General features: G+C 44.0%; 1 protein-coding gene across 1 annotated transcript; it reads right to left on the minus strand.

The window, feature by feature from the left end:
- Nucleotides 1–1,013: 1,013 nt before the first annotated feature.
- Nucleotides 1,014–11,601, minus strand: LOC119807105 (C-type lectin domain family 2 member E-like). The gene is given in 10 exon segments (XM_042054510.1): nt 1,014–1,032; nt 2,831–2,961; nt 3,764–3,897; nt 5,381–5,505; nt 6,455–6,522; nt 6,524–6,562; nt 7,467–7,642; nt 10,070–10,201; nt 10,486–10,638; nt 11,547–11,601. Coding segments are annotated over 10 exon segments (1,032 nt in total).
- Nucleotides 11,602–13,592: the final 1,991 nt, after the last annotated feature.

Here is a 13,592-nt window from a genome sequence, read left to right on the forward strand (position 1 = left end):
TAAATCTCTTGGCAGACATATGGCCTCTTACATAGCCAGGATATTTTTATTATTGTTGTTTTTATTTATTCTCAGTGAGAGCTGTGGAACCCCCTCTCTCTATAGAGAGTCTCATGGACATGGGCTATGACAAGGGATTAGCAACTGTCTGTGTCCAAAGGGAGGGCTTTGTCCTTTTCACAGTGAAGAGCTGGGTTAAGGGCAGAAGCACAGCCCTTTATGCAGAAGCCCCTCTGGTGAGGGACTGGACCCACACCTTCGTGTCCAACGTTAAAGTTATGGCCCCAGCACAGCTGTTTTTACCTTGAAAAAAAAAAACTTCTCCCATTCAGTATCTCCTCAGGTCTGATGTTAGACTGCACTGATCACTCTCAGAAGTGCAGAAGCCAAGGAGCCCAGGTGGGAGGTAAGAGACTCCTCATCCTGTTGCAAACGGGGTACTCTCACCTGGACGAGGAAGCCAGAATGAGTACTTCACGAACTTGAAGATTTTATTGAGCCACACAGACTTGGACAGGGTTACACAATCTCAGGAGTATAAGTCTAGAATAGTCACAAGCTGAGTGAGCAGAGACTTTTTAAAGACAAAACCTGAAAGTTTGGTACATTCCACTAGCCTCAAACACTTAGCAAGTCCTAGGTATCTCATTGCACTTCCACACAGTTGGAGCAGCCATTCTAAAGTCATGGAGCTTTGGTTATGGTTTTATAATACCAGTCAATTGCACGTTGATGAACTTACCATAAAATAATAAAAACCTATGGCAGAGCTGAGACAGAAAAACCATTTTCTCCATAACATTTTTTTTTTTTTTTTTTGGTTTTTCGAGACAGGGTTTCTCTGTGGCTTTGGAGCCTGTCATGACTCACAGGCCCTTTTCCTGCATGGTGTCCTTCCTTGTCACCGTGTTTCAGTGTATTTGTCAGGGTTCTCAAGAGCAACAGAACTTCTAGAATGAATCTTCTCTGACTATTGGAAGGGTATTTAGAATGACTTGCAGGCTGTGATCTAGCTAGTCCAGCAATGGCTGCCTATGAACAGAAAGTCCAAGAATCCAGAAGTTGTTCAATCAATGAGACTGGATATCTCAGATGGTCCTCTGTAGATGCTGGAATCCCGAAGAGGTAGGCTCTAATGCAGAGTTTTGATGTAGGAGTGTTTCTATCTATCAGCTGTTTCATTGGTTAATTAATAAAGAAACTGTTTGGCCTGATAGGTTAGAACATAGGTGGGTGGAGTAGACAGAACAGGATGCTGGGAGTGAGGCAGATGCCTCGGGCAATTGTCCTCCCTCTCCTCTCTGGGACAGTCACCATGAAGGCAGCCACCAGGTCAGACATGCTGAATCTTTCCCGGTAAGACACCACTTTGTGGTGCTACACAGATTATTAGAAATGGGTTAATCAAGATGTGAGAATTAGACAATAAGAGGCTGGAACTAATGGGCCAGGCAGTGTTTAAATGAATACAGTTTGTGTGTTGTTATTTCTGGGGCTAAGCTAGCTATGCAGGAGCTGGGTGGGATGAAAAGCAGGCCTGCCCGCAGCCCCTCACTACAGATTCTCAACCTTCCTAATGCTGTGAGCCTTTAATACAGTTTCTCATGTTATAGTGACCCCGAATCCTAAAATTCTTTACATTTTACTACTTTGTAACTGTACTACATTATAACTGTAATTTTGCTACTATTATGAATCATAATGTAAATATCTAATAAGCAGGATGTCTGAGATGTGACCCCTAGAGAAGTAGAGACCCACGGGTTGAGAAACACTGCTCTAATGCCAGTGTAGGAATGGACCTGCTAGCATGAGGAAAGCAAGCAGGCAAAGAACAAGTCCTACTGCACCTGTCAATCATGTGACCAAGAGCCCACCCTCAGCAGGGCTGATCCACCTAAAGCCTTGGTAAGGAGGCTACAGAAGAAAGTCTTTCTCTATTATCTAAAGATAATGTGGTTTTCCGTTCCTGGAACTCCACTCTGTGGTCACCTGAAGAGCTGCACCAAGCAGTCTGTGAAGCTTTTCTGAGTTATAAATCAGAAGATCTGAGCTTCTCCATGGTCTGATTCTCTGTCTCTTGAGGATGCTGGACAAAGTCAGACTTTTTCACTGGACCCACCTTACTGACCCACCTTGCTGCTTGCTGTCATGTGACTCCTCCTTTCTCCTCATGGTTGAATGGATGTGTTTGACTTAACAGGCTTTTTCTCTTTGTCTTTCTTCTTTCCTTCCAGTTGTACATTAAACAAAGACGTCCTTTGTATTCAGAGCATTAGAATTTTTAGTGTCTTTCATGTTTAATCAGGTAATGTGCTACTCTTACTATCAATGTCCCCAATAAGGACCCATTGGCTGTTTCACTCCTGAAAGTTATTTGTTTCTTTACCCACATATGGAGCTGTTCTCACTTGCTTTACTATTTCTTTAAAATTTAAATTCAAAGTGTTTATAAAGGAAATTCTTAAGTATATACACACCAGATAAAATGGTATGATACATTTTGTCAGCACTGGCTTCTCTCAAAGAACTGGGAGTTTTGGAAAGAGAAATAAAAGAACCTGGTAGCAGCTACAGAATATTTTGCTTACATGAAAATCATCCACATTCCTCACGAACTTGACTCTTTGCTTTGTATGAGCACTGTTTTCCAGGATACCCAATATTCTTTACTAAAACAAGCAAGTGCGCAAAGAAAAATTAAAGTAAGGACAGTAGTAATAAAGTAATAAAATAAAAGAGTGACACAGACTGTTTTCAAAATCCAGAAGACAGTTTCCTTTCTGTAAACTGAAACAGAAATCCCAGATCCTTACTTTCCATAATTTACCATAAACCAGAAATGCCAGAGAACTTGCTGGAGTGTGGTTCAGCATCCACTGCACCTTCCCTCCCCACCTTCCCTTTGAACCATACTGAATCTGAAAACCCCAGACTCCAGCCCACAGGGAACTTCCTTAGCTGTGCACATTGAGAGCTGTGCTGTTAGAGTTTCCTTTGTTCTGGGACATAAGGAGCATGGTCCACAGTAACTTCCTGTAAATCACCAGAGTTCAAATTACCTGAAAGAGTAAATTAGAATGTGAAACACACACACACACACACACACACACACACACACACACACACACACACACACTGCAAACAAACCAGAAAACAAAGATAACCCCAACTCAAATAAACCAACTCTCAGGTCCAGTAGAAACTCAAGACAAATGGCAGACTCCCATGCTACTACCATCCCACAATGCACGCTGGCCTCCAGGCTCACTCGGGACCTGTGACTCCTCTCAGCTCCTCTCTCCCTGGCCCCTACTCTAAACTCCAGCTCATCGGTTTCCCTTCCCCAGCCTCTCATTCCTACATAACCCTGCCATTTTGGCCAAGATCTCTCTTTTATCCTCCTCTCTTGGTCCTCCTCTCTCACTCTCCTCCGCTCTCTGTTCTCTCAAGGCCACGTTGAATCTGCTGGCCAGGTTTAGTCTACTCCTTTCTCTCCCCACTGTGGACTCTTCCAGATGCTTCTGGCTGCTCCTCCTCATACCTACAATAAAACCTTCCTCTCAAACCTACCTGGAAGTGGTCATGTCCTCACTTTATTCACTGACCAAACAAAAACTATGACTTGGGCCTCATAATTAATTCACTGCCCATTTCTCTTGCCTGGTTATACTTAAGCATGACGTATTCCAAAAGAGTTACTAATATAAGAGAAGCCCCCAAGCATCTCCTCTACTGCAGAGAGAGACACACTGTGACAAACTAACTGACTTTCATGAGCTTCAGCTCCTCTGTGCTTCCTCTGTGAAGCTCCTCTTGCCCTTTCAGATAGATTCAGATTGCATTCAATGCACACCTGTTCATCCTCCTGCAGGAGCTCTGGTGTGATGACTCTGACTTCAGCAGGCACACAGAAGACTTAGCAGTCTCTGCAGCACTGACCTCTCAGCTACGGGAAGATAGAAATTAAAACTAAAGAGGAAGAATTTCTGTTCTCAATCCTCGGCTGTTCCCAATAAGCCCATTTATAACTGGATCCCAATTGTCAGGTGGCTGGTTAACTTCACCCATTGGAGTAGAAGCCATTCAGGAAGCACACAAAGCTCTCTGTATCTCAGAGAAATGGGATCACAGATAAGAGGGGGAATTGAGACATGGGATGAAGAGTAGGAAGAACCAGCCTGCCTCCATCTTAGGCTTAAAAGCCATCTTATAGTAAAGACAAAATAGGTTCATTTCTGTTTATGATTAAACCTCTGTTTTCATGGATTGGGCAAAGCCCACCTGCAAGTCTAGCTACAAATGGTTCTGTACTGTTTGTTCCAGGAATGGCAATCAGGTCTTTGTTTCCAAACGTTGTTTATAACCATCTTGTATCCCTGTCTTTGTTTCACAAGGTTACATGACCACCTATTTACCACCTTTTACCTCCCTGTTGCTAATGACTACCTTGATATGCCCCTCTTTTCAGTCATGTCTTTCTTGCAGAAGCCTGTGTTGGATTTTTGTGTAATTTATGTTCTGCTCCTGTAACCCCACCTCTTTCACCTGTCAAGTCCACCATTTTGAAACGCCCTACCCTGAGCTTTATAAAAATCTTGTCTCTTGGGGGCTGGAGAGATGGCTTAGTGGTTAAGAGCATTGCCTGCTCTTCCAAAGGTTCTGAGTTCAATTCCCAGCAACCACATGATAGCTCACAACCACCTGTAATGAGGTCTGGTGCCCTCTTCGGGCCTGCAGACATACATACAGATAGACTATTGTATACATAATAAATAAATAAATAAATAAATATAAAAAAAAAATCTTGTCTCCCTCACCTACCATGCTGACCTCTCAAACCCACCTCAGGGGAGGCAGTTCATGTACAAAAATAACAAAGCCTGCTTTGATTGATTAATTTGATCATGAAGATTTGGGTCAGTGATATTTCTCTCTCAGTCTTTGGATTAACATGTACTGTAAATAAGATAATTAAAACTAATAAATACAAAGTCATTTCAATATTAAAAGTATTTACATATTTCAGAAATAGTGAAATAAAATCTGAAATACAATGTTTTGAAACAAAGGGGCACTAAATGAACTATGAATAGCACACAGAGAAATGTTATTTTACTGAATGATGTGATTGTAATTCAGGTATATGATGTGAGTACAAACCCATACCAAACATTTATTTAATTTAGAATCACCCATACTCTTCCAAGTACCCAGAAGTATAGTCCTCTGTGATAGTTTTTATCTCTGATGTAAGCAAAGATTGTGAGTTGATTTTGATAACTCCATAAGTTCAAGAAATGAAGCTGTAATTGTACATAACATGCTACAGATCTCTCATGATTACATTGACACACTCTCTAAACAAACTGTTAAACACCTGGACACTGGAAAGTATAGTTGTTGGGTTTGCTACAAATCCACTTCCTACTTAAGTAGCTTCTGCCACTGCTGATCCCACTGTCACTCAGGTAGGCATGTTCTCCTTCTCCTCGGATGGGAACCCTAAAACAAAAAACAAACAAAATTTCTGCAGAGTCGGCCACTGCATTCCCCCCAGCAATAATATCTCAGTCACGTCCACTGCTTGTTTATAGCACGAATCACAGAAAGGCAGAGGCCATGAGGAATCACCAGCACTGGTGTGACACCCAGTGACTTTTCCATTCTCAGGGTTCCATTTGGTGACCACACCTTTGTCACTCATCCATGTTGGCCCCTGTACAGTGTGTACAAAGCATGTGACTGCTGCTCTCTGCCATGTTCACATGAACTTCATTCAGCCATGAGTAGCATCGCAAGGGTGGTTTTCAATTCTATCTTGAAGAATTTCTCACATGTATAAAACTAGGAGAAAATGCACTTAGAAAATTCTAAATGTCTTTAATGGTGGACATTCACTGTTCCAGTCAAATGGGTCTGTTCAAAATGGCTATGCTCATATCCAAGTGCTGTCCTGGGTGCTCTTGATGATGAGACTTTAGAGAAGGTTCCCAATGCTCATGAGACTCTGCTTCCGTGACAGGAGCAGCTGTGCACACAGCTGTCTGACAAGTCCTGTCCAGCAGTTGTGCAGTGGCTTCCTGGGGTTTCAGGGCCCTTAGTGGCCATCAGCAGTTCTGTCTGCATCCCACAAGGGCAATAATCAGCAAGGAGAGATTTCCAAGTGCTGATAGCAGACAGCATCTACCCCAGATGACATCATCAGGCAGATTTGGAGTGAAACAACACTAGGTGACTCTAACAGATGTAAATTTGCTGGGATGTGAAGTTCCTGGGGATTGGCTGTTGCATGTAACACACAACCAGCCCCAAGGCACACCTCCAGCCCAAGGGTTTCTCCCTTTCCAGTTCAGTTCTCTTCACAAGACTCAGCCTTTCACATTTCACAACCACAACTCACACAATCACAACACTTGAGCACAGTAAGAGGAAAAGCATTCTGAAAACATACAAGTTGTTATATTCAGTGTTGTCTGTCCACATCCAAGGGTGCTCTGATGACTCTCTGTGCAGGCCGATTCAGGCGGCAAAATCCCCCCCTGTATCTACGCAGGAAATTCTGTCAAAAACACAGACAGCAAATACATGTGTCTCTCAGCTTCAGATGAGCCTTGAGTCTCTGTTCTACAGTATCCTCTCCAGATGGCAGCATGTTTGAACTGAGAGTCATCAACTTTGGAGTATAAATAACCCTCAGTTCTCAGTGGATGCATTTTACAGCCATAGCCCATAGTACACTGACAACCACCCCTCCTTCTGTGGCTGAGAAAGTTCCCTGTTAAGCCTATATTTACAGTTATTAACAGTTGTCACCTTAAGTTTGCAACACCTGCCAGCTCAAACAAAGACTTGTCTGACAACCATGATTTTCAAATGTACGTTTGACCTTGCATGTTGACTATGAGCACTACAGGAGAGAATATCTTTGGAATGTCTCAGCGCTACAGCCAGATGTGTTAGCATCACAAATGGCAGATTGATGTAGGTGGGTCTTCTATCTATGTGTTACTTTCATTGGTCAAATAAAGAGACTGCCTTGGCCTTTGATAGCAGCTTAGATAGGTGGAGTAGACAGAACAGAATGCTGTGAAGAAGGCAGTGACTCTCCTCTCTGACACAGACGCAGGTTAGGATCTTTCCCATTAAGCCACCACCTTGTGGTGCTACATAGATTACTAAATATGGGTTAAAGCAAGATGTTGAGAATTAGCCAATAAGAGGCTGAAACTAATGGGCCATGCAGTGTTTAAATGAATACAGTTTCCATGTAATTATTTTGGGTGAAGCTAGCGGTGGCTGGGAGCTGGGCGGCGGGAAGCGGCCTGCAGCTCCTTCTACAGCAGATACTAACATGGGCCCCATGTGCTCCAACCTTCCTCATGTTCCAGCTTTGAGCTCTCTATCTCAAGGCAACACATATTCCACAGGAGAAAACAACAAACCAACTCCCGATCCTTTCTTACCAGCTCCTCCAGACTGTCAAAGTGAGTTAGATGGGCCCCCAGCTCCATGCAGGAGGTCAGGCTAGATGTCCAGTTACTTGTGTGTTCAGAAAAATAAAAACATTTACTTCCAAATCCAATCCAGTCTTTTGGGCAGCCAGCTTCAGGGCTCGCAATGGCCTTTTCTTCCTTTCTCACTAGAATGTGCACAGTGCAAATACATATCATAGATAAACATTTCCATGTCTTGGTTCTTTGGCTAATCATTCACTCTCCATTGTGAGGTGTGTACTTATACTGTACCTTTCATTATTGATCACTAAGATACTCCTCTTAGCATGGTGATCTCCTATCAGTAACATTTATGTGGACTTTAAGGAAATACTTCTCTTCTTTGTATTTTGATTTGGGGACAGAATCTCTCAATGTGCCCCTGCCTGGCCTGAATCTCACTCTGTGGACTATATGTGTCTGGATATTGTAGTAATCTTCCTGGCTGTTGCTTCTGAGTGCAAGTACTAAAGACAGCACACCCTGAACAAAATCATAGTCACTACCCCATGAGGAGTCATCCTGATGGCTGGAACACTACAGATTGCTTTCCTATGATCTTGCTTCATATCCTGCTTTTGTAATGATCAAATAAACAAAACTATTCTCTTCTTTGGACATAACTATGGAGAAATACCAAGATATAAAACAAGACATGATCAAATAATTTTTGATAACAACATTTTTATTAAGGTCTTTCTGTTATCATGTACACATACATTAAATCCATATGAATATATGCTAGCGCTCATTAGAGACTGTCAGAATGGCAATTATCAAGAAATCTCACAGCAGATGTCAGAACTCTGCAGAAATAGGGACACTTATTTATCACTGGTGGGACTATAAACTGAAACATCCAGTATGGAGGGTCCTTTAAAAAGTTACAAACAGACCTTTTGTGACTCAGCAATGCCACTCCTGGGCATATATGAGAGAACACTACATCATAACACAGAGACCTGCCCATCCATGTCTACTGCTGCCCCATGTACAATAGCAGCAAGATGGACCTGACCTAGATTCCATCAACTGATGAACAGATAATGAAAATGTGGTACATGTGTAACACAGAAAGTTATTCAGACATAAAGAAAAATGGAACTTGTAGAAAAGTGGGGGAATCTACAAAGTATAATATTAAATAAGGTCACAAAAGTTCAGAGAGAAAGAGACCCCATGCACTCCCTTATATGCTTGTCCCAGCCTGGGATGCACAGTGTGAACAGCTGTGAGTGAGGACATGGTGTAACACGTAGACAGGAGAACAAAGAAGAGTGACGTAAGGTGATAAGGAAGGACAGGATGCAGCAAGAGCCCAAAGTCTTAAAAAAAAAAAAAAGTTACAAAGAGCATTGCTTTGTGGTTTCAATTTTGCTAGTGTTTCTTCAAATTTGTACTTGATAAATGTATAAAAATGCAAATAGAGTGAAAGTCTAAATCCATAACCGGAGCTCCGTGGCTTCAGAATGGCTTTTTAACTGGTGGGACTTCAGTGAGACACACAGGGTTTGGGACTTGGCCAGTGTTGGAGTGGCTGTGCTAATGGAGCAGTGTGATGTGTTCATTTGTGAGTCTATCACAGTAGAGTGATGTGTGTGTGTGTGTGTGTGTGTGTGTGTGTGTGTGTAAGAAGTTTTAATGCAGGACTGATAAGAAGAAGAAAATTTTCCTTTCATAACTGTACCTTTTTCTTTTTTAACAGGTAAGAATGACTACATGGCTCTTTGGAAGGACTACTGAGCTTAGAAATAAATGATTTGATAAGAAATGTTAAATAGTACAAATGACACTCAAATACTTATTTTTAGTGGAGGGCAGTTTGTTGTAACTGTTTAGAGTTTGTATACACAGTACCATGAGACTTTAAACAACAAATGCAACAGGCCCAGAGGTGACTGGTACTTAGAGCCACATGACAATTTAGATGATACATGCTAAGTCTTGTGGGCAAATGTTTGTCCATGTTAAGACTTGTGTATTATTCTTTGACATGGCTAAAGTGGATTTTATAAAACAAGATCATAAATCATTACTCAAATTATGGCAGGGAGCTGTATAAGACTTTACAACATTATTCTGAATAGACTAAAACTAAAAGCTGAGGAACAGAATATTTTTGGAACATTCTTCTTAATATTTTCAGAACATAGGCAAAGATATTAACTGAGACCATGAATCATTGTGTCGTGGGGTATTCTGTACCTTCCCCAACCATATTACTCTTCATTGCCCTCCCTGCCCCTAGCTATAGAAGCTTAATTGAGGCTCCTATTCAGTGTTTTCTCCTTGCCCTCTGCCTTGAATTGTTCTCCCAGGCGCACATGTCTCCTGCATCTCTCTAGAGGGATGCTCCTTCCCAGGGATGCTGAGCCTGGCCTCCTGTGCACACCACAGCCTGAGCTGTTCCTTCACTGCATCTTCCTGCTAGACCCTAAGTTCCCAGAGAACAGGAATTTCCACTGTGTTTTCTCTCTGCCCTTCACCCAGTGCCTGGCTCACAGGGGTCAGTGAGTGTAACTGACAGTGTGGATGTGGACAGAATGCTGCAGGATCTGGAGAATGTCACTCACCTGACAATGACAGAGCCACAGAAAGTCCAACCACAGCTCCAGTGAGGACGATGATCACTGCATAGCAGCAGTAAAGCCTAGCAGGAGACACGGGGAAGACAATTCTGGGACATTCTCCTTGGAGCTTTTTACCTGAAAAATATTAATATAAGAATTTTGAGAATTACTTAAGGAAAATAAAAAAATTACGATAAAAACCCACTTTACAATCACCTACAAGTACCTGAAAGAGTGCTTCTTTCTTCATAAAGACCTGGTCCATAAAGGGTGGCCGTGGTGGAAAGAAGACCAGAGATGCCAGAAACACAACCTGACCCAGGGTCTTCCAGTTACTGAACTAAGAGTAATCTACTGAGATTATCTGAGATCCCATGAATCTCAGATCTCACTCGCATGGAAGGATGGACCGTACATACCATGCCATGTGAGTAGATGAGCAAATGTCCACACCACGAGGGTGGATAAGACAAAATTCCCACTGGAAGAAGCTGGCTGCAACCTTTCTAGGGGCAGAAATGACATCCATAGTCCAGAATCCGAGACTGACTGTCCAGTGCCTTGTGTGACAGCTGTGGGAAGCAGTGTCCTGAGTGAACAAGATCGGCTCTAGAGGTGGTGTTTTTGTTGTTGGAGCAGAGCTAGGATATGAGAGGGTAGGCTGTTGGGACATTGCTCAGCCTGTTTTTGAGGAAAGAATCATTTGTCTTTTGCTGTCCCTGCAGTGGGCAATGGCTGCTTGGGAAGGAGGACTGCTTCGTTTCTGTACGAAAAGGGAGTTTATTATTGATGTCTCCTTTTGCTTAGGAAACCCCTTTCTCTCCAGAGTAAGGTGTTGCATGTGTTGTGCTGCAGATGTATTTGAAACCAGGGTATATGTAAAGATGATTAGGGAAATGGTTTAGGTTATTGGGATAATTGCTCCAATAAGATACAAAAAAAAAAGGCAAAAAAGAAACTAAAAGTCACCTTCCCCTTTGTTAGAGGTGAGATTTGCCAAGGATGGAAACTAAGAAGGAAGTTTAATGCACTATCGACCCATGAATTCTGCCTCTGGAAAAACAGGCTGATGATCAAGAAAACTTTGTCCCTGCACCCAAGGTAGGCCAGAGTTCCTTGGTCATGTAGCTTACAGAATTAATCACAGGCCCCAGTATCCACCTTGAAGAAACAAACTTGTGAAAAGAAATTAAATGACGCTATTGTGTGTAAAGGGAAACTGATGGTTAGCTGAGCACTCCTTTAAAGTTTCTCTAGAGTCCTTGCGGTGCACTGTGTGGATGCAGGAATGGACTAAAGTGCCCATGGTCCACAATCCCAGGGACACACCGCTCTGCCCACGAGCCTCACTGCCACCTTTCTGCCCAGGACACTTCTGTCTCAGGTAAGTCTTTCCCTGAAGAGGGAGGCCCACCCCAGGAAGTGCCCTCAGACTTGTGCCCAGAGTCCCAGCACATCACCCCTAGCCCGGGGCTCTCACCTGTCATCTCCTGCAGCTCCCGTTTGATGGACAGGCCGCTCAAGTCCTCAGACATGAGTACCTTACCTCCTGGCTCCACGATTTCCCCATTCAAGGCTCTCAGGATAAAGGCGCCAAAGTCTCGTCCAGTCCTAGCCCTGGGCAGAGCAAGAGACCACGCCTCCCACGGCACAACGTGAGTCCAGCTGCTAGGGTTCTCAGCCCAGGTCTCAGCGGGTCCCAGCCCAGTGCAGAGCAAGAGACCAGGCTTCCCCCCCGGCGCAACGCGAGTCCAACAGCTCGCGTTCTCAGCCCAGGTCCCGGCCGGCCAATACAGCCCTGTGTGGAGCAAGAGACCAGGCCTCCCCCGCGCAACGTGAGTCCAGCCGCTCGGGCTCTCAGGATAAACTCGCCAAGGTCTCGGTCGGTCCCAGCCCTGTGTGGAGCAAGAGACCACGCTTTCCCCGGCACAACGTGAGTCCAGCCGCTTTACAACCTGAACCAGCTTCTTTCCACCTGCCAATGGGCAGCAATCCTCTGGCCCTGTGCATCGTGCCACCACCCACAGCTCGGGTTCATAAAGGATGGCCGTGGTGGAAAGAATAGAGATGCCAGAAACACAACTTGACCCAGGGTCTTCTAGTTACTGAACCAAGAGTAATCTACTGCCTAAGGGCAGCAAGCCATCTGGCCCTATGGCTCCCGCCACCACCCACAACAGTCTCCAGCCGCCTTCTCAGGTATGGGTGGACTGGCAGAGAGGGAGGGAGGAGCAGAGGGAGGAAATGCGCGGGAAGGAATTCACTGAGGGCATCTGAAAGCCAAGAATGTAATCAGACATGCCTACAGACAGAGCACTCATAGGAGGTTAAAAAAGAAAAGAAAAGAAAAAGAGAGAGGAAAGAAAAAAAAAGGAAGAGAAGGAGGGAGGTAGGAGGGAGGGAGGGAGGGGGGGAGGGAGGGAGGGAGGGAGAGAGAGAGAGAGAGAGAGAGAGAGAGAGAGTAGATATAAATACAAAGAAAGAAAAGAAAGAAGAGAATACAGAAGAAAGAAAGAGATTTTTGTCTTAGGTATAACCGGAATAAGAGGAAAATAAAAATAGGAGAAGGAAGAATAAGGAAAGATGTAAAGGGAACATCAGGGTAGAAGTAAAAGGAAGAACATCTCAAAGAATTAGAAGGGGGACAACTGGGAAGACAAAGAAAGGGGGAAACAACAGGGAAAAAGAACAGAACAGGCCAGGCAGTGCTGGTGCACGCCTTCATTCCAGGCACCCGGGAAGCAGAAGCAGGTGGATTTCCATGAGTTCAAGACCAGCCTGGTCTACAGTTCCAGTTCCAGGATAGCCAAGGCTGTTACACAAGGAAAACTCTGCCTCGAAAAACCATAAATAAGTAAATAAATAAATAAATAAATTAGAAAAAAATGAGTAGGAAGAGGAAGAGCAACCAACAGAGAGGAAAATAAAATGAAGAATTAAGCTTTGGCTTCAGATACAGTTCCCGTGTGTGCCTGGGCATCAGTCCAATAGTTTGTCTACCCACATCTCCTCTCCAGTTTCTCTGACTTCCTGGGAGCCTGCTGGGCACTGGGCCCCTCAGCAGCAGAGTTCCTTTGAAGAACAGCACATCCTTCCGTGTGAGGGGTTTATTTTAGGCTGTTCACATTTGTAAAACAATCTGGGGCTTTTTCAGGGGGTGATCCAGTATATGGGCAAAAGGGTTAGAAGACAGAGCAAGTGTCTCAGCGTGGAGGGAAGGAGGTCAGAGGACATGGAGGGGTTATTGGAGAAGTGTTGTGGGGTGGATAATGGGCGTGGCCCAAACACAAGGCTGTGATTTATTATTAGTAAGTATGGAGCAGCTCTGGATGGAGGGAGAGTTAGGAAATCTCAGTGGCTGATGAGGCCCTTGAGTGAGTGTGTACTGAACATGTGGGGGGGGGGCTGTGAGGTGAGATTTTCTTTGTCTCAGGGATAAGCAGTTCCACTGTGGCTAGGGTCTAGGGGTAAATGTCCAGCCTACAGTGACTATGTCTAGCTGTTTAGAGAAATAAACCAGGGGTAA

This window comes from Arvicola amphibius, chromosome 2 (assembly GCF_903992535.2).
Source record: "Arvicola amphibius chromosome 2, mArvAmp1.2, whole genome shotgun sequence".
NCBI lineage: Eukaryota > Metazoa > Chordata > Mammalia > Rodentia > Cricetidae > Arvicola > Arvicola amphibius.